The sequence below is a fragment of the Hordeum vulgare genome, chromosome 2H (genome assembly GCF_904849725.1).
Source record: "Hordeum vulgare subsp. vulgare chromosome 2H, MorexV3_pseudomolecules_assembly, whole genome shotgun sequence".
NCBI classification, from domain to species: Eukaryota; Viridiplantae; Streptophyta; class Magnoliopsida; order Poales; family Poaceae; genus Hordeum; species Hordeum vulgare.
In genome coordinates this window covers 260,181,912-260,205,707 of record NC_058519.1, presented here as the reverse complement: position 1 = coordinate 260,205,707, position 23,796 = coordinate 260,181,912, and the positions used below count along the sequence as shown (strand labels likewise).

Here is a 23,796-nt window from a genome sequence, read left to right as displayed (position 1 = left end):
GATACGAATCAAAAAGGTGTCCATGGTTGCAACTAATTTTCACGCGCACGACCTCATGAGCTACATGTGCTAACTCGAAGACCACGACCAAAGGATTTGATGTGTTTATGTGCTATAGGGTGAGGGGCGGACCTACATTGTGGTGAGTGGGGCCGGCTCAGGCCCCACTCAAATTTTGAAACTCCAGCAATATTTGTTTGTGGTTTTTTTTTGCGGTGTTTTTGTTTGTAGTTTTTAAAAAATATGCTTAAATTCGTTGACTTTTTGAAGAACATGCCCCCACTTAAAATACTCTTTAGGTCCGCCACTGGACCTCACCTGCTAAGCACCGATTATGCAGGATTATATTATCACAGGTTTGTTTTCAGATCTATATACAGATTACGAGTCAAACTATAAGGCGTGTCATCTATTTATTTTAGAGAGTCCAGCTTAGATTTTATTTCCTTTTAGTTGAAAGATATAGATAGAAAAGTTTGAGTCGGCCAACTTGCTGGTCAAGATAGGTTATCTAGTATTTATGTTTTGACCGGTGCACCATGTAAAGAAGGTTATTTTTAAGATGAATTAGACACCGCGTGTGTTTCGGTCATCGGTCATTATTGAGTTTAGAAAAACCTTGTTCAAAATTCTCTATTGACGTGTGAGTTTATACGACGCGACGCGTCAGAGATTACATGCTGAGCCTATACAGTTCGTCCATGTTATTCCTTCCGATCGAGGGGTTGGCGTGTTGTTTTTGTGAGATTTTGCGAACATCTTCGTAAACCTGCATCTTGTTCTTGCTGTGATGGAGTTTTGTGCCGTGAAAAACCAGGCCAACAACGAATCGACCCTTGTCTCGAGGTTCACTTTTCATATGCGGGTTGGGTGAAGGATCTGTGATGCTGTCATTATGCACGGGTGGTCAGAGCTGCGACGATGCCATGACATGCGCTGGGAGGGCTGCACGTGGAGGAGGAAGGGGAGGGATGTGCGATGGATGACGATGAATCCCACGGCCCGCATGCGTCCGGAGTAACAGTTTGACCGACGAACCGGGTAAAAAGGGTAGGGGATCATGCAAGCATCCCAAAAAATATGGCAGCACCTATATGTCAGGTACCTGGAAAAAACGAAATTGCACTCAGTTTTTCGGGCTATTGAATCATCATCGATCGTACCCTCAAAAGAAAACATCACCGATCGCGCAGCCACGTTTTATGTTTTTTTTCTCCACCGCCGGCGACGGTTGCTCCTCCCCACGACCTGTCCAGTCCTAACGATCTGCCTCCGCACCCTGCGGCCGACAGGCGCTACCGCGCACCGCCCCACCCTTCCTTAACCTTCCTCCATCATCATGGACATCCCTCAAAGCCCCTGATCTGTCAAGTTCCTGACTCACTCTTGCCGGTGCACGGCTCGAGCTCGCCATGGCCGGCGCTCCTTACATCGTCCCCACCTTCAGCCTCGTACGAAGCAGAAGAAGTGACTTGATGCCTGACATGTAGCAAATGCACAAAAACATTGACATGACATTAAAAGTCAGTATTTGTACAGCCACGACAACATGGAGTACTTTCCAGTTAGATCTTGCAAATATATTTTCGCAAAATAATGCAGTGCCCCTTTCAGTGTCGGTGTGGCATGGAAAGATAAGTCTGTGCGAGAAAACTTTACTCTGTTTGATCGTCCAACAAACAAATCCAGTTAAGCTATTCTAGGATTCAAGAGTACAAATCGATAAAACTCTAATATTTGGTTAAATCTACAGTTTGGTATTCGGAGGAAATCTCTTCTGTGCCAACGAATAATGCTCCATCGTATTCATACCCCAAGAAAAAAAGTTGGGGAAATTTTTTCACAAGGCTATCTCTAAATTGCCGAAAGACTTGAGGCTAGCAAATCGTTCCATACATCGGTTGGTCCTGGTAAACACCAATGCATGCAGTCGTCGTGCTTCTTTCCTCCTGTTGTCGCCGGATGAGCGTCAGCTCTGAATTCGCTCATGTGAGTGACGTTCAAAACTCTGAAGGTAGACTGCTCCAGAGCCTTCATCAAGTGCTGGTTTACCAAGCGTACTTCTACGTTCGTGCCGTTGTTGTCCAAGGAGAAAAATTCTTTGACCTATACCAGTTTTGCTCAACATATTAATCTCAAAAGCTCCAAACAATCACCAAGCTTCTATTCTCTCCATTTCTAAATACAAGTCTTTTTACAGATTTCAATATGAACTACATACAGATGTATATAGACATATTTAGAGTGTAGATTCACTTATTTTGCTTCCCATGTAGTCCATATTGAAATCTCTAAAAGGGCTTATATTTAGGAACGGAGGGAGTACAACCCAATATTTGGTATTCAGACCAAAGCGAAAAACATAATGTTGCAGCAACACTGAAATATAAACACATTCAGTAACTTTCAAGAGATTGATTGCATGTTCAGCAGGAAAGTATTGTTCCAGCAGAGGTAAATAAATATACGAAGATCAGATTGTCTGCCAGTTACTGCATATTTTCTGGGGAAAAAATAACTGTGCATTTCAGGTGCAAATGCTATGCTATGTTGGAATGCATGCAAGGCATTGATGATCACAGATGAGATATGTTGACAAGTGAAACTCTTTTTTATGTCATACAGATGTTAGTTCTCTTTAGTCGAGACGTTTAAGCTTCAGATGGCAGAATCATATAAAAGCGCACATAGAAAAAATTACAAAGCAGTTTTTTTCCTTGTTGAAAGTGACTGAAAGCGATTGGAGTACTTAATGGAAAGGTTCAATGTCAGGCAACCAGAGGAATCAAATTCATGTTTCTTCACTTTGGGGTGAAACAGACAGCACCATTGTTCAGATACATGTGTGTGATAGCTTATGTCCTTACAACTACTTTGACAACCTAACACATAGGCATGCATATGCTTTCGGTAAACAAGGCTATGGTGCAGTCCTGGTATCCCCTTGTTAGAACATTTGTTTCACTCCATATTACAACTGTGAGTTCTGATTTATTTAACTTCTGTCATTTAACACATTAAGACTACCTACTGTTAGGAAGTATTAGTATTAGTCTAGGAGTCCTTATTAGTCTATGTTTACTTTCCTTGCACCTCAAGTCATGTGTAATATATATATGCCCCTTGGGCCTTTAATAAAAATAAGTTGCTTTTCTAACATGGTATCAGAGCTTAGGTTAATTTTTTAGCACGCGCAAATCGTGCAGATCCAATTTCGCGATGCCGCCATCGTCCTCTGGCCGTCTCGTGCTGCCCTCCCCGATCGATCTCCAACCGGGCCTCCCCGATCGATCTCCAACTGGGCCTCCCCGCTCGATTCTCCTCCCGTCCTGGGAGCGCCGGCTCGCGTCCCCGCTCTTCCGTGGCGCACGTGGCCGCCCCTTGCCGGATGTCGGGGATCTTCGTCCCCTTTGTCGGGTTCCTCCCGTTCGACGGGCCGGACGACGACGTGCCATCCCCGACGCTCGCCTTCACCCCGGCCTCGGAGGAGGCCGCCGCGCGCCTCCGCCTCGGTGCTCCTCGTCCAGGCCGTCCGCCGCCGCCGTCCGCGTCAGATTGCACCACGGGACCAGCCATCAGCCGCCGCCTCATCCCGCTGGATCCAGCCGCCATCCGCCTCCAGCCGCCAGATCCCGCCGCCTCGATCTTGCAGGTCTCGTGCTGCGGTGGTGGCGCCGCAGATTCTCCCAGCAGTATGTACGTCGTCCCGCGTTTCCTCACTGCTGCGCCAGATCGGGATTGCCCCGCGTGTGGCTCTTCCTTCAACTGGTGCTACTCCTGCTACTACGTGGTGCTCCTCTTGACCGCTCGTCCGTTCCATCTGCATGCTCTGTTCCCGCTGCACCCCATGTTGCCTGCTGGTGCTAGCTGCTACTCGCTACCACCTGGTGTTGCTTGCTGCTACATGGTGCTATCTGTTGCTAGCTGCTTACTGCTACTGCTAGCTGCTTGCTGCTACTGCTAGCTGCTTTCTGCTGCTACTTCACAGCTTAGCTTTAAAAAAAAGTACAATGTCTTCTGCATACACGATGGATTTTGCATCTTTGTGTCGTGTATGCTTCCTAGCTTTTAGCTTTCTTGTTTTCCGCTGCGTCCACCAAATCCGTTGATATTTTGTGTTTTCTCATGCCATGCGAGTCCACCATACCTTAGTCCGTCAGCCTTTCTCCGGTCCTGATCCTTTCTATGCAACTTTTGTGGCCTACTTGCCCTTGTTGTTTTCTACAGGATTTTCTGGACTTCTTTTGCATTGTCGATCTACGTCCATCGTGCCTTAACCGCCGAGCTTCTTTCGCCATCGGTTGTCGTGGACTATGATTTTCTGCGCAATGCTTTATTCTCTTGATGTGTCATCTTCTTTTGACAACCCATCTTCTCTTTGATACTTATCTTGTATCTTCAAGTGATGTGGTGTCTATCTCTGATGTGCCATCTCTTCGTTATCTCCTTCGGCGACTCGACAAGTTTTGAAGACTCTTCATGCTACGATGACACTCTCAAGACGCGGATTTGGATTATCATTTTTTTATTATTACACTTCTTCAAATGCAATGCTATTGCATACGCTTTGCATTTGAGGGGGGGGTGTTAGGAAGTATTAGTATTAGTCTAGGAGTCCTTATTAGTCTATGTTTACTTTCCTTGCACCTCAAGTCATGTCTAATATATATATGCCCCTTGGGCCTTCAATAAAGATAAGTTGCTTTCCTAACACCTACCAACCAGTTCAAAAAAAAAACGACTACCTACCAACAATTCAACATGCTAAAAAGAGTGTAACAATAATATGTATGGTTTCAAAAGAAAAAAAGGGAAGAAAGCATGCAGCAGAAGATGAAAAGGCGCAATCCAAGTATCAATGCACTCTTGTTTCGATACCTCTTTAGAGGACAAGGGTTGGTCACGTTGACAAGATCCACCTTCATTCCAGTCACCACCTTCAAAATGTCTAGGAGATTGAGTGCTGAAGAATTTCAATCCATTGGGTCTCATTGCTTTGTCCACAAATGTTATCTGATGAAAATTGTTTATTCATAGTGTGAGAGTGAAATTGAATATCATGATGATATTAACTAGCAAGGCAGATATTTTCCTTCTATGCTAGACTTCAGGGGATATTTAGACAAGTCATTTAAGCATAATGCAGTGTGAAAATATTTAAGTCAAAAGCAACCCCAATATTTTTTCTTGAGAAAACACAAAACATTTGTGTTTTCATTGCAGGACAGCTATTTGAAGTATATCCAACTCTTATAGACTATTTCAATGAGTGAACTGGTCAAGAATGACTCACCGCTTCGTTGGTCTAACCGCCGATTTAATGCGTAAAAAAAATCACATCTAATTGATTTTCAAGTCAGTGAAGCTTGACTTCATATATACTTGGAAACACATCATAACAGTTATACATGGTGACTTAGTCACAAAAGGAATGCAGCCCAGCAGGTACTGGGCATCACATGCCTGCGCAAATGGTGGCGAGAGGTCCTGAGTTCCCTTGCCTGCTGCTTATATACGATGATTTTTCCTGGGTTTGTCACCCCGCATCCCCCTGATGCGGTGGACAGTGACGCATGGCCCGTGGGGTGGCCCCACTGGTCAAGGTTCGGGTTATAAGTAGGTGTGTGTTGGCCTGGGAGAGGCATGTGTAATGTATGAGGCTCTCATTCATCCCCTTCTACCTCTCCCCTCACCTAACTTTCTTGTATCCTCACCTACCTCTGAAATAAAGCATGCTGAACTCATCCCCAATTCCCTGATGTACCGATCCTAGATCCCTAGGTCGTTACAAACTGGTACTCAGAGCTAGATATGTTTTCCCCGATCCGCCCAGCTCGTTGCTCTCTCATCCTCCCGATCAGATCGTAAAATCCACCGCTGCGGGTGCGGGCTCACAACGGTGGCCGGCGCGAAATCCCCAGCGGGGTTGATCTGGTTTGAAGCGAGGCAACCGCGCCCCCGACCAAGCCTTCCGCCCAAACCCGTCAGATCCTCCACGCCATGGCTGAATCTGCCGGGGACATCAAGTCCCTGCTCGAGTCGCTGATCAAGCAGGTGGACGCGGGTCAACGCACCGTCGACAAGCATGTCGAGGCGCAGCTCGCCTTCATCGAGCAGGTCTCCAGCGACCTCGCCCATCTGCGCAAGCAGACGCAGATGGATCTCACCCAAACCGACGTCGAGGAGGTGCGCCACCATCGCGACCAGCAGAAATCGACCGCGCCACCGTCCCCGCACCACCAACCGCAAGCATCCACCGCCGTTCCTCCTCCGGAGCAGCCGTTTGCGCGCCTAGCCAACATCGGGCCACCGCTCATCGGGACGCGCCAGGCCACGTCGCTCTTCGGGGCGGCGCAATTGCGCACCCAGCAAGAGGCGTACCAGGAGAAGGCGCGGGACACCTACACGGTCAAGCCGCCCAAGCACGATTTTCCCAGGTTCGACGGCTCGGCGCCCTACTTGTGGATTGATCGGTGCGAGTCCTACTTCGAGCTGTACCGCGTGCCACCGCACAGCTGGGTCACCACGGCATTGCTCTACATCGAAGGGCACGCGGCGCACTGGCTGCAGGCATTTCATCATGCACGTCGCGCGCTCGGCTGGCAGGAATTCTGTTACCGCAGTCAAGGAGGAATTCGGCCCCGACGAGTTCGAGTTGGAAATGCACAAGCCGATGCAGCTATGACTGACCGGCACCGTGGGTGCATACCGGGAGGAATTTGTGGGCCACATGTACCACCTGCTGGCACTGGACACGTCGCTCAGCCCAAAAAATTTCATCACTCGGTTCCTGCTTGGCCTGCGGGATGATCTTCGGGCAGCGGTGCGATTGCAAGCACCGTCCAGCATCACGCGTGCCTTTGTGCTCGCGCGGATCCAAGAGGAGGAGATGGACATGCCCAGACCGCGCCCGCGACCACACCCTACGGGCCGGCCACCACCACTGCCAGCACCAGCACCAGCACGCCTGCTGGGTGCTCAACGACCGGCCGCGGCGAACGACAAGTTCGTGCGGGAGCGCCAGCTGCGGGATCACAGGCGTGCTCATGGCCTCTGCTTCAAGTGCGGTGACCGCTACTCGCGAGAGCACAGATGCAAGCAACCTACTCAGCTACTGACCATTCAATTGGGAGACCATGGCGAGGTACTCACCAATGATGCAATTCATGCCATGGACCTGTTGGAGAAACCTCCTCCCCCAGCGCCACCAGACCAAGAATGCTGCATGCTCTCGACGGACGCAGTTTCCAGAGGCGAGGCACCACGCACAATACGTCTCCAAGCACTGGTGGGCAACCAAATCATGCTGCTGCTAGTGGATTCCGGCAGCACCCACAGCTTCATCTCAGCATCATTCGCCAAACGGAACGCAGCAGAATCAGCTCCAATTCCACCGGTTGAGGTCCGGGTGGCCAACGGTGACCACATTGTCTGCGACAAGATCGTGTCGGGCGTCCAATGGTGGTTGCAAGGACACACATTCACCACTGACATGCGCCTCCTCGAGCTCGGCGCTTACGACGGGGTATTGGGCATGGACTGGCTTGAACAGTTCAGCCCCATGACCTGCCACTGGCTCAACAAGACACTCACGTTTGAACACATGGGCGAAATGGTGACGCTACAAGGGGTGCAGATGCAGGCTGTGCACGCGGCTGAACCACTGGAGCCGGAGCAGTTCAACAAATGGCAGGGGAGGAATGAAATCTGGTACATGGCATTGATTGACAGACAACAATGCTGAACCAAGCCACCAGAGAAGCTGCCAGCAGCCATCAAGCAAGTCCTTGCTGAGTACAGTGATATGTTCAAGGATCCTAAAGTTCTGCCACCACACACAATATGATCACGCAATCACCTTGGTTGAAGGTGTCCAGCCAGCCAACACCAGGCCGTATCGGTATTCCCCACTTCAGAAGGACGAAATCGAGCGCCAAGTTTTTTTTTTCGAGAAAACCCAAAAGACTTTGGGTTTCATTGTATTGAAAAGAGGGAGAGACAACCTCCTAAGAGGCTAGTACAAAGGTGTTACAAACAGATCAATGCACGTCCCAGGAGGGTGGCAGGGTGACCCTAAGCCCTTTGGCCCCTGCCTTCGCCCAATTCCTGGACTCGTCCTTGATCGCATCGGCGAGCTCAACTAGCGATGGGGTTACATGGTCAAATACACACACGTTCCTATGCTTCCAGATCATCCAAGGCACGAGAAGCGCAATCGAGACCAGCGCTTTGCGGAGCGGGTGAGGCGTGGCATCGCGAGCGCGCAGCCACCAGTCCTGAGGCGAGGCGTCCTGGTCGGGCACTGGTGCCGGTAGTCGCAGCCAAGACATAATCCCGTGCCAAGTCTGCTTTGCGAATGGGCCCTGAAGGGAGCGCCAAGTTCAGGAAATGCTCGAGTCAGCCGTGATCGAGCACAGCATGAGTCTCTTCGCGGCTCCAGTGCTCTTGGTCAAGAAGAAAGATGGCTCATGGCGATTCTGTGTCGACTATCGCCGTCTCAATGACCTTACTATCAAGAACCGATTCCCACTACCTATCGTCGATGAATTACTCGACGAGCTGGCCGGCGCAAAGTACTTCTCCAAGCTCGAGTGACGAAGATCTTCTACAAACATGTCCGCCGCTTCGTCAACATCTTCCTCGACGATATCCTCGTCTTCAGTGAGACCCTGGAGGATCATGAAGAGCACCTTCGCGCAGTTTTTGAGCTACTCCATCAACACCAGCTCTATGCTAAGCTCTCCAAGTGCTCCTTCGCTACCGAGAGCATTGACTACCTAGGGCATGTCATTTCCAGCGAGGGAGTGGCAACTGACGCAGAGAAGACTCAAGCAATGCTGGGATGGCCGACACCATCAAACGCAACAGAGCTTCGCGGCTTTCTTGGTCTCACCGGCTACTATCGCAAATTTGTGGCACGCTACGGCATCATCGCCAAGCCTCTAACAGCTCTTCTGACTAAGAAAGGATTTGAATGGACTGATCAGGACCAAGCTGCGTTCGACCTACTCAAGAGGGCCATGGCCAGCGCACCAGTCCTCGCCTTGCCAAACTTTGACAAGCCTTTTAGCATAGAGACTGACGCCTGCGACACGGGAATTGGAGCAGTGCTCGTGCAGGAGGGCCATCCAGTGGCATACTTCAGCAAGGCACTGGGCGTTCGCAACCAAAAGTTATCATCTTATGAGAAGGAGTTCCTGGCCGTCATGATGGCTGTCGACAAATGGTGCGCTTACCTGCAGCGGGGGCAGTTCACCATTGTCACAGATCACAGGAACTTGTGCAACCTGGGCAATCAAAAGTTGGAGACGGATCTGCAGCGCAAGGCCATGTCCAAGCTCGTGGGACTTGAGTTCAAATTCCAGTATCGCCGCGGCGTCGACAATGGTGCAGTGGACGCTCTATCGCGCATGGGCGCGTCGCTGGACTTGAGCGCACTATCCCTGTGCCAGCCAGCCTGGGTGCAAGAGGTGGCCAATTCTTATGCCACTGACGCGGACGCACAGGAGATGCTATCTCGCCTGGCCATCCAGGGCCCACCGACGCGGGATTCGAACTGCACCAGGGTCTCATCCGCAAGCACAACAGGCTGTGGATAGGCAACAACACAGCCCTGCGCACCAAGCTCATCAGCGCCCTTCACGACAGCGCAGTGGGAGGCCATTCAGGTAACACAGCAACTTATCAACGCATCAAAAAGTTGTTTCTATGGACAGGAATGAAACGGGATGTCAGCGACTACATCAAGCAATGCGCCGTCTGCCAGCACGACAAGCACGGGCATCGTCGACCCGCGGAATTGCTCGAACCACTGTCGGTGCCAGCGGCGCCTTGGCAGGACCTGGCGGTGGACTTCGTGGAGGGCTTGCCCAAGTCGGAAGGATTCGACTCCATCATGGTGGTTGTCGACCGCCTCACCAAATTCGCGCACTTCATTCCCCTGCGACACCCATTCAACGCAGCGCAGGTGGCGCGCGCATTCTGGGACAACATTGTCAAGCACCACAGCATCCCCAAGTCCATCGTCTCCGTCCGCAATCGCGTCTTCACCAGCGCGATCTGGCGCGAGCTCTTCACCAAGGCCGACACAAAGCTGCTATACTCGACAGCGTACCATCCCCAGACTGACGGCCAAAGTGAGCGCGTCAATCAGTGCTTGGAGATGTATCTCCGCTGTTCCATCCACGACACTCCTAAGCGCTAGCATCGATGGCTTCCGTCGGCAGAATTCTGGTACAACTCGTCCTTCCACTCCGCCATCAACTCAACTCCCTTCAAGGCCCTCTACGGCGTCGAGCCCAACATTGGCGGGATGGCTCTCTGGGACGACACATTGGCACCCACCCTCGACACCGAGCATTGGGATTGGGGCGCGCACACATCACGGCTACGGGAGCAGATGCAACGAGCCCAGGCCCGCTTCAAGAAGCAGGCCAATTGACATCGCACAGAGCGCTGCTTCCATGTGGGCGACTCCGTGCTCCTGAAGTTGCAGCCGTACGCGCAAACTTCAGTCGTCAACCGGCCGTGCGCCAAGCTCTCCTACAAGTTCTACGGACCATTCAAAATCCAAGACAAGATTGGCTCTCTCGCCTACAAGCTCGAGCTTCCCTCGGACAGCCGCATCCACAACGTCTTCCACGTCTCTCAGTTGAAGTCGTTCACCCCCAACTATACACCGGTCTTCGCAGAGCTGCCACGCCCTCCGGACTTGGCCTCTGACGACAGCGAACCCGTGGAGATCCTAGAGAGACGCATGGTCAAGAAGGGCAACAACGCCATCGTCCAGCTGAGGATCCGTTGGTCTACTTCTTCATCCAACTCCACTTGGGAAGACTACGACACACTTCGGCGACGATTTCCCACAGCTATCATATGGCTGCACCAAGACGAGGGCGAGCAACAAGACACTACAGCAGACGTCGCGCCAGCAACACCTGAAGATGAGGCTTTCTCTGAAGAAGAGGGGAGTGTCACACCCGCATCCCGCTGATGCGGTGGACAGTGACGCGTGGCCCGTGGGGGTGGCCCCACTGGTTAGGGTTGGGTTATAAGTAGGTGTGTGTTGGCCTGGGAGAGGCATGTGTAATGTATGAGACTCTCATTCCTCCCCTTCTACCTCTCCCCTCACCTAACTCCCTTGTATCCTCACCTACCTCTGAAATAAAGCAAGCTGAACTCATCCCCAATTCCCTCATGTACCGATCCTAGATCCCTAGGTCGTTACAAACTGGTACTGTGAATATGGTGACTTCATATATACTTGGAAACACATCATAACAGTTATATATGGTGACTTAGTCACAAGAGGAATGCAGCCCAGCAGATACTGGGCATCACATGCCTGCGCGAATGGTGGCGAGAGGTCCTGAGTTCCCTTGCCTGTTGCTTATATACGATGATTTTTTCCTGGTTTGTCACACCCGCATCCCCCTGATGCGGTGGACAGTGACGCATGGCCCATGGGGGTGGCCCCACTGGTCAGGGTTCGGGTTATAAGTAGGTGTGTGTTGGCCTGGGAGAGGCATGTGTAATGTATGAGACTCTCATTCCTCCCCTTCTACATCTCCCCTCACCTAACTTCCTTGTATCCTCACCTGCCTCTGAAATAAAGCAAGTTGAACTCATCCCCAATTCAATCATGTACCGATCCTATATCCCTGGGTCGTTACATGGTTGTTACCGGCAAAACACTCTTTTAAGGTTTAAGCGAACCCGATCGGACGAGGGCATAACTTCCGGTATTTCCGGTTGGACAGACAGTCTGATTCAACATTATCAGGCAAGGAACAGTAAACAGGAATTTTCAGAAAAACTAAAGAGACAACCACAGGTATTTTCAGAAAAAACTTAAGCGACAACCACAGGAATTTTCAGAAAAAACGTAAAGAGACAACCACAGGCGTACCATGTGTTTAAGAGTCAAATCCAGTCCTTCAGGTGGCAGTAAAGGAGGTATAATCGGCTTCCCTTCCTCAAAGAAGAGCATCGGTGACTGTGTTGGATCAAACTTTGAAGAGGACCACCACCTGTATAAAACAGAGGAGGATGAGCGTAGTAATTTGAAATACAAATGCACACAAAAAACAAGTTTCAGGAATTAGCTTGGTTATTTTGCCCTTTATATGTGCTAGACTGGTCATAGATTCGTCTAGCTCAGCACATAAAAATAGTTAGCAAAATAAGCCAGGAAATATAACATACTCCCTTCGTCCCAAAATTCTTGTCTTAAGTTTGTCTAGAAATGAATGTATCTAAATATTAAAACGTGACTAAATACATTTTGGGCCTGTTTGGGACTGCTTCACTCCATCAAAATCAGCTCCGCTTCATCAAATCCACTTTAGAGCAGTTTCATATAGGAGTTGCAACCATTTCAAGAGAATGTTTGGCTCTCATTTAGCTCCAGCTTCACGGATGGAAAATTTGGTGAAAAGGATCTATTTGATTGGATGAGAGGTAAGAAACGAAGGGGTATCCACTTACTGGTGGCAGTGGTGGGTAATTTTCTTTCAACTCCAGCTTCTATAATTTTATGGAGCACCTCCTAGGGAGCTTCACAAAAAACAAGGAGTTGGACCCGAGATTCTAGTTTTTTTGCGGAGCGGTATATCGTGGAGCTACCCCGTTTGGCTTACGTTTTCTAGAGCGGAGCTGAATTTTCTGGAGCAGAGCAGTCCCAAACAGGCTCTCATATCTAGACAAATTTAAGACAAGAATTTTGGGACGGAGTGAGTATCTAATAACAATAGTCAGGAAACACCACATATCCTTCTCCATCATTACCATCAATAGGTTAATCAAAATATTTCAATACCACTAATCAGATCATTAAAGCAATCTATCAAAACAATCATTTTTTCTGATGTTATGTGCCTTGGTAGAGCAGCACATATTGCGAATGATACCTTCTACTCCCTTTGTACCTAAATACTTGTAGTTATGGAAAACTAGTCTAGTTCTTATTGAATATACGAACAAATTACTATGAGATTTAATCCGAACAAGCATTAAATAAATCATGATGACAGACAGGGAGATTAAACTAATCAAACGGACTAGCATAGTAGACGAACAGAGGGCACAAATTTGCATACGGTGCGGCGGGAGTCGAACCGCCAGTGTTGATGTTGTAGCCCATGTTATTGAGGAAGAAGTTGTCGAGATTGGGGAAGAGGTCGTCGTTGAGGAAATCGTCGCTGACAGCAGTCGCACGAATGCACTCCCCAAAAACCTGATCGCCCGTCTGCCGTACAGGATCACGAGAGGCGGGGTTCCGAAGGCCTGCTGTCCCTTCCCCGATACACGCCGGAAGGAGGGATGGAGAAGACTTGGATGACGGTGCAATGATTTGGAACGGTGCGAAACCATATGTTGTGACGGCGGCCAGGGTTGACAGGGACCTTGCGTGTATATATATATATATATATATATATATATATATATATATATATATATATATATATATATGTGCGATAGGGTGGAGAGACGTGTACTGGACCCATGTCCGAGTCGGTTACAGCCCACGATCCGATGTCTCGGATCGTGGCGTGTCTGTTACGGACTCTCTGTTCCTGGCCGGCAAAAATAAGCGTGTAGGTATGAGCTCGGCTCGGCTCAAGCCCGCAATCCGCGGTGCGTCGTGACGAGGCGTGGCGTGACGAGCGAGGAGGAGGAGTGCGCGAGGGCCTCTTCTCTTCTCACTTTCTTACAAGTGCTAGAAGAGCTCACCTTATAAGGTGGTGTAACTCTCTCCCAACTAGCGGTATGGGACTAAACTTTAGTCCCACTCACACCACACACACAGCCAAGTCACATGGGTCATGAGAATTTCAGATTCTAGTTGGGCTTTGGGCCAAAGGCCTACTAGCAAAAATCCAACAATCCCCATAAAGTCTCATTGGCACATCTCATCTCTTAGTTCCAAAACATTGTTTATATACCGGTTCTTGATGGAGACTGCTAAGTTGAACTTCCATTTAGAATTTTATGCTATACTAGATCATAACTTGAATAGTGGACTATGCCTTGAACTACAAGCTTTCTGTGAGACTAGTTTCACACAAATCCTTGACCGATACTGGGCTGCCGCAAGGCTTTCCCTCGGGTGGAGCATATACGTCATACTCCAGGGCCTTTCATGAATTTATTAGAGAACACCCAATTCTCATAGACTGCGACGGTTAACAATCAAATTCATATAGGTGTTTTCCTCAGGAGATGCTCTCCAGGACAACATCTCTGCTTACCCAAATAAGCCACTTGGAACACATTAAGATAAGTATCAACCTGCCATGCAGATTATGAGGATATTGCATCTTCACGGAGTGGGATAACAAATATAGGGATACTCTCCTTCCAGCTGCCCAACAGCTTGTCTCATACTTCTACTTCACAGGATCTCCGATCACATAGAGTGGGTTACCACTATGGACAACTCATACGGTGGGTCTCAAACCCATCTCCATCGATCCATTTTCTATCACATTACGTGATAAATCCTTTGTGAAGGGATCTGCCAAGTTTTTAGACTTTTGGATATATCCAAAGTAATAACTCCGGAGTTCTTCATTTTTCTGACAGATTTCAATCTCCTCTTCAAATGCCTTGAGGACTTCATACTATCCTTAGAACTGTTTATCTTTATGATCACGGTTCATCAGGATAGTGGATATTGGTTTTTCAACCACAGGTAACTCCATCAAGAGCTGACGAAGCCACTCTGCTTCAACAGTGGTCGTCTCTAATGTTGTGAGTTATGCTTCCATAGTTGACCTCGTTAAGATGGTCTGCTTACAAGACTTCCAGGAAACAGCGCCACCACCAAGTGTAAAAACATAACCACTTGTGGCCTTAATCTCATCAGATATCCAGTTTGAGTCACTATAACCCTCCAGTACCCACGGGTACCCAGTGTAGTGAATCCCATAGCTCGTAGTGCCTTTCAAATAGCGCATAACTCTCTCAAGCGCATGCCAATGATCATCTCTGTGGTTTGACACAAACCGGCTTAGTTTGCTCATAGCAAACGAGATGTCAGGCCTCATGGCACTCGCCAAATACATAAGCGAGCCAATAATCTGAGAATACCTCGCTGATCTCTAGCAATCTGTCGATTCTTTCGAAGCAACACACTAGCATCATATGGAGTTGGAGAAAGCTTGCAGTCGCTATACCCAAAACGAATCAAGACCTTTTCCACATAATGAGATTGAAGCAGTGTAATCCCACCATTCCCATCTCTCAACAGCTTGATATTCAGAATAACATCAGCTACTCCTAGATCCTTCATCTCAAAACACCGAGATAAGAAATCCTTAACCTCCTTGATTAAATCAAGGTTGGTTCCAAAGATCAGTATGTCATGGACATACAGACAGAGAATAACTCCTTCGCCCCCACCATGGTGATAGTACACACACTTTTCAGCTTCGTTTACGACAAAGCCTGCAACAGTTAATGTTCTTTCGAACTTCTCATGCCACTGCTTAGGAGCTTGTCTAAGACCATATAAAGACTTCAATAACTTGTACACCTTTCCTTCCTGACCAGGTACTGCAAAACCATCGGGCTAATCCATTAAATTTCCTCATCCAACTCTCCATTGAGGAAAGTCGTCTTAACGTCCATTTGATGAACGAGAAGACCGTGTGAGGCAGCTAATGATAGTAGCACCCGAATAGTAGACAGTCTAGCCACAGATGAGTAAGTATCAAAGAAGTCTTCACCTTCTTTCTGGGTATAACCCTTGGCCACAAGCCGTGCCTTGTACTTTTCAATTGTACCATCAGGTCTAAGCTTTTTCTTGAACACCCACTTACATCCCACGGGTTTGCACCCATAAGGACGATCAGTGACTTCCCAGGTTCCATTAGCTAAGATGGAATACATCTCACTGCGGACAGCTTCCTTCTAGTAGTCAGCATCAGAAGATGCATAGGTTTCTGAAAGAGTCATGGGTGTGTCATCCACGAGGTACACAATGAAATCATCACCAAAGTACTTTGCAGCCCTTCGTCTCTTACTCCTTACAGGAGTTCCATTCTCATCCTCCTCAGGATTCTCAATGTGTTGGATCACAATGGTGGGTTCAGGAATTAGGTATCTCCATATTTGATGAGTCAGGCATATCCTTCATAGGAAATGTCCTCAAAGAAAGTCGCATCATTCGACTCCATAACCGTACCAACATGCATGTCGGGTACCTCAGATTTTATTATCAAAAATCTATATCCAATGCTATGAAAAGCATAGCCCAAAAGAACACAATACACGGTTTTTGGTCCAAGCTTGCGCTTCTTGGAAATTGGTATATTGACTTCCGCAAAACAACATCAAGTACGTAGATAAGAGAGTTTCAGCCTTTTCCTTTCCCATTCCTGAAATGGAGTAATGGTTTTATGCTTTGTGGGAACTCGGTTTAGGACATGTCATGCAGTCATTAGCGCTGCCCGCCACCATGCCTTGGAGAGACCCTATGTGTCTAACATGGCGTTAACAAAATCAGTTAGAATTCGGTTCTTTCTTTCGACCATCCTATTTGACTGAGGTGAGTAGGGAGACGTCCTCTCATGGATTATCCCATGTTCCGCACAAAATCTTCTGAAATCAAATTCATTGCAAAAATATTCTCCACCACGATCAGACCTAAGCCGTTTAATTTTCCGATCAAGTTGGTTCTCTACTTCAGCTTTATAGTTTTTGAAGAAGTTTAAAGCCTCATCTTTTGATTTCAGAAGATACACATAACAATATCTAATGGAATCATCAATCAACGTCATGAAGTATTTCTTTCCACCTTTTGTCAACATGCCATTCATCTCACAAAGATCAGAATGTATAAGCTCTAGTGGCGCCAAGTCTCTCGCCTCTGCAGTCTTACGAGACTTACGAGGTTGCTTAGCTTGCACACACACACTTGGCACTTGGAGCCCTTGACAGTAGTGAATTTCGAAATTAAACTCATATTGGCTATCTGCGTCATGCAACCGAAGTTAATATGACAAAGTCGCGAATGCAAAATATTAGACTCATTATCATGGCAAACATTATTATAAACGGTAGTGCAAATATCTGACAAAGACAGGTGGAACAAGCCTTCGCACTCATAGCCTTTTCCAACAAATTGTCCATACTTAGAAATTACAACTTTATTGGACTCGAAAACCAACTTAAAACCATCTCGACACATACGGGAACCGTTGACGAGATTTTTATTGATGGAGGGCACATGATGAACGTTCTTCACGCGCACGATCTTCCCCAAAGTAAACTTCAGATCGGCCGTACCGACACCTCGAACAGAGACATGTGACCCGCTCCCCATCAGCACAGGAGAAGTCCCTGTGACCTGATAAGAAGAGAACATGGAGGCATCAGCACAAACATGTACATTGGCACCAGTGTCAATTAAACAATCTGGAGAATGACAAACTGAAAGGATGGTAGGAAAAATACCGTACCCAGAATCCTTCATATCAGTATCACCGATGACAGCACAAGCGGACTTGCCGCTCTTCTCAAGTTCGCGCTCCTCATAGCGGTTAGGACATCTCGGATCTCGGTCATTAGGATCACCGCAGACATGGCATAGTCCCTTCCCCTTCTTATGGGAATTCTTCTTGAAGTTGGTAGAGTGTGACGGCTTGTTCTTTGCTACAAACTTGCCATTGCCCTGAGTTTTGTTCCTGTTGTTTTGGGGCTTGTTGAGATGGAAGTTCTTCTTGTGTACCATGTGGGCACTAGAAGTTTCCTCAACAGCTCGAGCACGTGTCTTTTGCTCTTGCCTTCTCTTCACATCAAGAGATCCAATGAGATCCGAAACAGAAAACTACTGTCTCTTGTGTTTCAAAGAAGTAGCAAAATTGTTCCACGAAGGTGGAAGCTTGGCGGTGATGCCTCCGGCCACAAACTTGTCTGGCAACACACACTTGAAGTACTCAAGCTCCTTCGCGAGTGTCTGTATCTCACGAGCTTGTTGAACAAGAGAGCGCTCATCAGTCATCTTGTAGTCATAGAATTGCTCCATGACGTACAACTCGCTGCCAGCGTCCGAGGCCCCAAACTTGGCCTCGAGTGCAGCCCACATGTCCTTGCCGTTCTCAAACGACATGTACGAATCCACAATGGAATCGTCAAGAACACTCAGAAGGGCGCCCTTGAAGGGGGTATTGATCTTCTCAAGAACTTCCTGCTGTGCAGGATTAAGATCGCCCTCAGGCTTGACCTTGGTGGTGTCATAGCAATACATGGTTTGAAACCAGTAGACTGCTCTCGGGCGCCACCTCTTATATTGCACCCCCTTGAAGGTGGGCGGCTTCAGATGCGCAGCAAAACCACTTGGAGTAAATTGCCTATAATCAGGTTTTTGAATTGTTGAATATATGAGCAAACTACTATGAGATTTAATCCGAACAAGCATTAAATAAATCACGACGATAGACACGGAGTTTAAACTAATCATGCGGACTAGCATAGTAGACGAACAAAGGGGACAGAATTGCATACGGCACAGCAGGAGTCGAACCGCCGGTGTTGATGTTGTCGCCCATGTCGTCGAGAAAGAGGTTGTCGAGATCAGGGAAGAAGTCGTCGTTGAGGAAATCGTCGCTGCCAGCAGTCGCTCCAGTGCGCTCCCCAAAAACCTGACGCCCCTCTCCGGTACAGGATCACGAGAGGCAGGGTTCCGAAGGCCTGCCATCCCTTCTCGCGGTGCACGCCGGAAGGAGGGGTGGAGAAGACTTGGATGGCGGCGCAATGATCTGGAACGGTGTGAAACCATATGTTGTGACTGCGGCTAGGGTTGGCCGGGCATATGTCGTGGTATTTCCGCGATAGATGCCAGGGAGTGGCTTATATCGTGGTTTGGGGACGACGGGCGCCAGCTGCGTCTGGGAACGGATGAAGCCGCAAGACACATGATGCCGATCTATCCAGGTTCAGGGCCCTCCGATGAGGTAAAACCCCTAGTCCTGTTGGTGTGACTATAGGTGATCACAGTACAAGGATGCTCCTCGCGTTGTTCATGAGGAAGGAGATGGAGCTCTTGCTATCGGTCTCGCTACCTCTGTGGGGTTCAGCTTTATAGGCTAGCCGAAGGTGTATACTAGTGGGGGAAAGGAAGGGGTAGACCCGGCTGCCAGCCTCTCCGGCTGGCCACGGGGCCCGCCGGCTGTCGAGTCATGTCCGACGCGGGGCCCGCCGGCCGAGCACCAAAGTGGTCAGTACGCCGTTCGTCAGGGAGTTGGTAGGCGCAGGCTTTGCTACAAGGCCTCCTCGGCCGGTCAACCTCGGGAGTGACCGATGGCCCTGTAGCCTTGCCTTGCTCGCATCATGACCGCTTAGCCTCGCCGGACCTGTCAATGTGCACTATAGCCATGCGCATCCCTGCGTCATGGGTCTCGTCTTGTCGTCGTATGCCGGTACGGGCGGATGGGACGGGGCGCTGACCCGCCAGTTGCCGTTAGGGCCAGCCGGACGGGCCAGTTGTAGACAGCCGGCCAGCAACACGACGGCCAGACGGGCCACCTATCGCCAGTCGGCCCCCAAATGTCTTGGAGTGAGGTTTCCTCCACTTTGGTATACCCAGGGGCCATTACCCTGTTAGCATATATATATATGCGCGGTAGGATGGAGAGACGTGGACTGGACCCACCTTCGAGTCGGTTAAAGCCCATGATCCGACGTCTCATATCGTGGTGTGTCTGTTACGGACTCTCCGTTCCTGACCTGCTAAAAAAGTGCGTAGGTATGAGCTCGGCTCAGCTCAACCCCGCAACCTACGGCGCGTCGTGACGTGGCGAGGCGAGCGAGGAGGAGTGCGCAAGGGCCTCTTCTCTTCTCACTCTCTTACAAGTGCTAGAAGAGCTCACCTTATAAGATGGTGTAACTCTCTCCCAACTAGCGGTAAGGGACTAAACTTTAGTCCCACTCACATCACACACACAGCCAAGTCACATGGGCCATGAGAAGTTCAGATTTTAGTTAGGCTTTGTGCCAAAGGACTACTAGCAAAAATCCAACAGTTCTCCCCAACTACAAGTATTTAGGTACAGAGGGAGTAAACGTCTAGTTGAGTGCACAGAGGTCGAGGAACAGGCACATTACAAAACAACAATATATGTAGGAGTAACAACACAGTATTGAGCTATTAACTGATTACTCGGAGAGTATAAATAGTAGGATTCAGGATCACCAATGATTAATGCGGAGCTAACATTGGACAATTGATCAGCGACTGATTTAAAGCCTATATGCCTTAAGAATTGTCATGTCACGTACCAATGTCCTGTATTGAAAATAAGAATATTATGGAAGCTTGGTGCCTCTGCCCATGTTTGGTCGGCAATATCAACATCAATCCTGTGGCCTTGCTTGTATCCAAGAGATTCTAGGGAACCTCCGTTTGGACTGGCTGACCAGCTACAGAACCAACAGTATGGTTTTAATCAATGATAACCAAATAGATGAGTTACAACATCATCCATGAAAAGATCTATGTGTCACCCTCTAATGCACAGAAAAAGGTTAGTGAAACAGTAGACTGTCTAAAATATTAGGCAAACAAAGCAATTTAAAGGAAAATGGTGAACCTGCAAGAGAAAAGACTATTAATAGTAACCTTTTTTTTTTAAATCAGGTAGCAAGAATGGTCTAATGGAAGCATTGCAATACTACCAAGTTAGAACTAGAGTCCAAAACTGAAAGCAACAATCCACGTTGCGGAATCTTACACAAGTCATATCAATAGAAGTTACACCCATCTCCGAAGAACTAAATTTTGGTACTAATACAAATGACACTCCTTACCTGCCATAGCGTACCAAAAGATTAGTTCTATGGTATGCGAGGGTGAGGTTGTAGTGTAGGAATGTGAAACCTCGGTCTGCCCCTGCTGGACGCCATTTGCGAACCTCTCCGCTCACTCCCCTGAGCATGCAGACCAATGAGACAAACATGTTTCGATTCAAAGAATCACCCACAAATCCTACAACAAAGCATTGAACATATATCAATGTGTAATAGCATATTCAAGGGGTCACTGAAATAACTGAATACACTACACCTAGACAAACAGATAAATTTGAACCAAGAAGCTGCATCACTTAAGGAACGCATTGACACAATTTTCTCTTATACCGTTATTATCATTATTATGCAGCAATAGTCGTAATAACTGACCATGCCCCAACATGACCACACTACAAGATGACATTCGCACAGTTATACATATGTAAATTTCAACACATTCAACAGTACAGGAAACAATCACATATCTATCCTATCCACATACGATACTACTACCTTAGTTAGTAGACCAAGCAAAGCATCGAGACATCTCTTGAATGCTGATCTATGACAATGGGCAGTAAGCACTGCAACTATTACCACGTTCTATAGAGAAGATTTTTTCAAAGACGCCAAAAACTCCAACTCTACAAGGAGGCCACACCAGAAAGGCTTCACTCTGCACACGGAGTCACATCTCAAGCACTAGCTAGTAAACACAGCGAAATGGGTAAGTACGAACCAATATTGGTGTTTCTGTGATGCTCTAAGAACCGGAGCGGGTCGAGCCTGGGGAGTAGCTCGCACCCCGCGGGCTTCCATCGCCAGCGGAGGAGGGCGTGGCCGTTGTGCTTGCCGTTGGCGATGCAGTTCCACCCCTTGAAGATCTCCTTACACGTGTGGTCGTACCGGAGGTGGGACTCGGCGGAGGAGTCGGGCACCCATCCGCCGGCGGCGTAGTCGCAGGTCTGCTGCGACCTGACAGCTGCGTCGCGGAGCGCGGAGATGGAGCGAGATGGGAAGATCAGGATTAGGGTCAGTAGAATAAGGGGGAGAAGCAACACGAGAGGGAGGCAGACTTTGCGCCGCCGCAGGCCGGAGGCCGGGCTCTTCGCCGGCGGCATGGGAGACCCGGTGAGGCGAACGGGATCGAGTTTTGATTGGGCTTAAGAAAACAGTGGGCCTAAACTAGTCTTAGGGCCAGTTCTTCGTCACGATTCTCCATAATCTTTTTTTTTTACGATGACGATTCTCCAGAATCTGATTCCGGGAAACTGCGTGGCCACAGAATCAGTTATCCAGTTTTTCTTTTTTGTGATTCTAATATGTGATTGTTGTATAAGTTGTATGATGAAATGACAATAACATTTTTAGATTGAACTGATATTTCTGATAGTTTTAGGTTTAATATGAATACGAAAACAAGTTGTAAATTTCATAAAGTATTTAATATTACAATATAAATGAAACACAGCAGCATGAAGATCCATCTTCTACAAAATTCACAGCGAAGTAAACAACAACTTCAGAAACAAGCAAAACAGGCTGCTAGCCACACGCAGCGAACAAGCAAAATAACATCCTAGTTGTTGGCCACACACAACGAAGTAGCAACAGCGCTAGTGTGTTGCATGCCAAAGTGCAGCGGTGGCGTGACTGAAAGGCACACAGTCCGTCCGTCGTAAGGGACCATTCGCCGGCGGATCTGACGACGCCACGGCGGGGCATCCGGCTAGCGACGCCCTCTCCTCCTCCTGCGGGTAGGCGGCTGGTAATCGAGGAAACCCTATCGGGTGGTGGCCGGGGAGTCGAGCAACAGAGGTCAATCAGATTTGTTTTCGCTCATGAGCTGTTACTTAGCCCGAGTGGCATTTTGCATGTAATTCGATGCTCCAATAGGGGTAGAGATCTAAAACAAACCGTTACCTTTTGAGGGAGTGATCAGAATCGTGAGAATCGTGGTTTTCTCGTGATTATCGTTTGCACTATCGATTCTGATGATTCTCGGATGATTTTGAAGAAGCAAATTGAGTTCTTTCGCGATTCTCGATTCTCCAAGCGTGATTGTTGAGAATCACCTCAAAAGAACTGGCTCTTAGCCGATGATGGCGGCGAGTTTGGTTTTGGCTAGGCCTCACTTCACGTGAATCCTATTTGGCGGGAGCCACTAGTTAGCGAGCACTCCTTCCCAGCAAGCATTACCGTGTGCCGCCACTTGGCGCATTCTCATCCACCCCCACGTGTCGCGTTTTGGGCGCTTCCTCTGGATTTCGTTTTTTTATTTTTTTTCGCACGCGCTTTCGGCTTTTTAGATTGGTTTTTTCTGATTTTTTTAGTGTTTTGGTTTTAACCGGTCTTTCTTAGGTTTGTCACGATTTTTGTTTTGCGAACAAACGTTTTTTTTGTTTTTTTTACGAGAGGCATGGTTTTGCCTTCACGAGAGGCACGGTTGTAATGCCCCAAGAGTGTAACTTGCCTTATTTGGAACCTCTGTATGTGGGTCCATCTTGTCATTGCAATGAGAGTATATTCCATGTGGTATTTCATGTGCTCATGTCTTGTTTCCCTTTGCATGCATTCATCCATTTCATTCCTTGCTATTGTTGTGTTGTTGTTTTGTGGGTTCATGGTGTGGTGATGAGGTGTGATGATATGTGATGGTATGTGTTGTGTTGATTGTGGGGTGCACTTGTAAATTTTCAAATAGGATTCAAACTCCCCCCCCTCTCTATTTATCTCAAGCTCAAGATTCACTTGCTCCATCCCTGTTTCAAAAATGCCCCGGCTTTAGTATGATATGTGGTGGATGTGATGATATGGTTTTATTGTTTTGAAACTATGTTTTAGTGGTGAAAATATTCACAAAACAAATCAATTAAATTTTGTTTTGTAAATTTTTTTATGCTCCAAATATTCCTTTTCCATTTTATTTAAATAGGTCATAATTTCTTATGACCAGGGGCATTTTTGTTTTATTTTTAGCCTCAACAGGTTTGCCTGTGCATTTAG

The 23,796-nt window shown here is 48.0% G+C and overlaps 2 protein-coding genes across 2 annotated transcripts; both read right to left on the bottom strand.

Moving 5' to 3' along the window:
* Positions 1-1,635: 1,635 nt before the first annotated feature.
* Positions 1,636-21,970, bottom strand: LOC123426029 (protein trichome birefringence-like 13). Its single transcript, XM_045109811.1, has 6 exons — positions 21,530-21,970; positions 20,809-20,986; positions 20,281-20,421; positions 11,909-12,029; positions 4,879-5,013; positions 1,636-2,106 (listed from the first exon to the last, which is right to left on the bottom strand). Exons 1-6 carry the CDS (start codon positions 21,909-21,911, stop codon positions 1,855-1,857), a joined length of 1,209 nt encoding a protein of 402 aa, XP_044965746.1. The 5' UTR covers positions 21,912-21,970; the 3' UTR covers positions 1,636-1,854.
* On the bottom strand, positions 17,034-20,274 carry LOC123426030. Its single transcript, XM_045109812.1, has 2 exons — positions 17,463-20,274; positions 17,034-17,350 (listed from the first exon to the last, which is right to left on the bottom strand). The coding sequence occupies exon 1, from the start codon at positions 18,779-18,781 to the stop codon at positions 17,831-17,833; it is 951 nt and encodes a 316-aa protein (XP_044965747.1). The 5' UTR covers positions 18,782-20,274; the 3' UTR covers positions 17,034-17,350; positions 17,463-17,830.
* Positions 21,971-23,796: the final 1,826 nt, after the last annotated feature.

Coding starts and splice junctions, on each gene's coding strand:
- LOC123426030 (XM_045109812.1), bottom strand. CDS start 18,781: ATGGTTTCACACCGTTCCAGATCATTGCGCCGCCATCCAAGTCTTCTC.
- LOC123426029 (XM_045109811.1), bottom strand. CDS start 21,911: ATGCCGCCGGCGAAGAGCCCGGCCTCCGGCCTGCGGCGGCGCAAAGTC. Junction 20,987..21,529: donor TCACAGAAACACCAATATTG/GTTCGTACTTAC, acceptor GCTTTGTTGTAG/GATTTGTGGGTGATTCTTTG. Junction 5,014..11,908: donor ATTTGACTCTTAAACACATG/GTACGCCTGTGG, acceptor AATTTTCATCAG/ATAACATTTGTGGACAAAGC.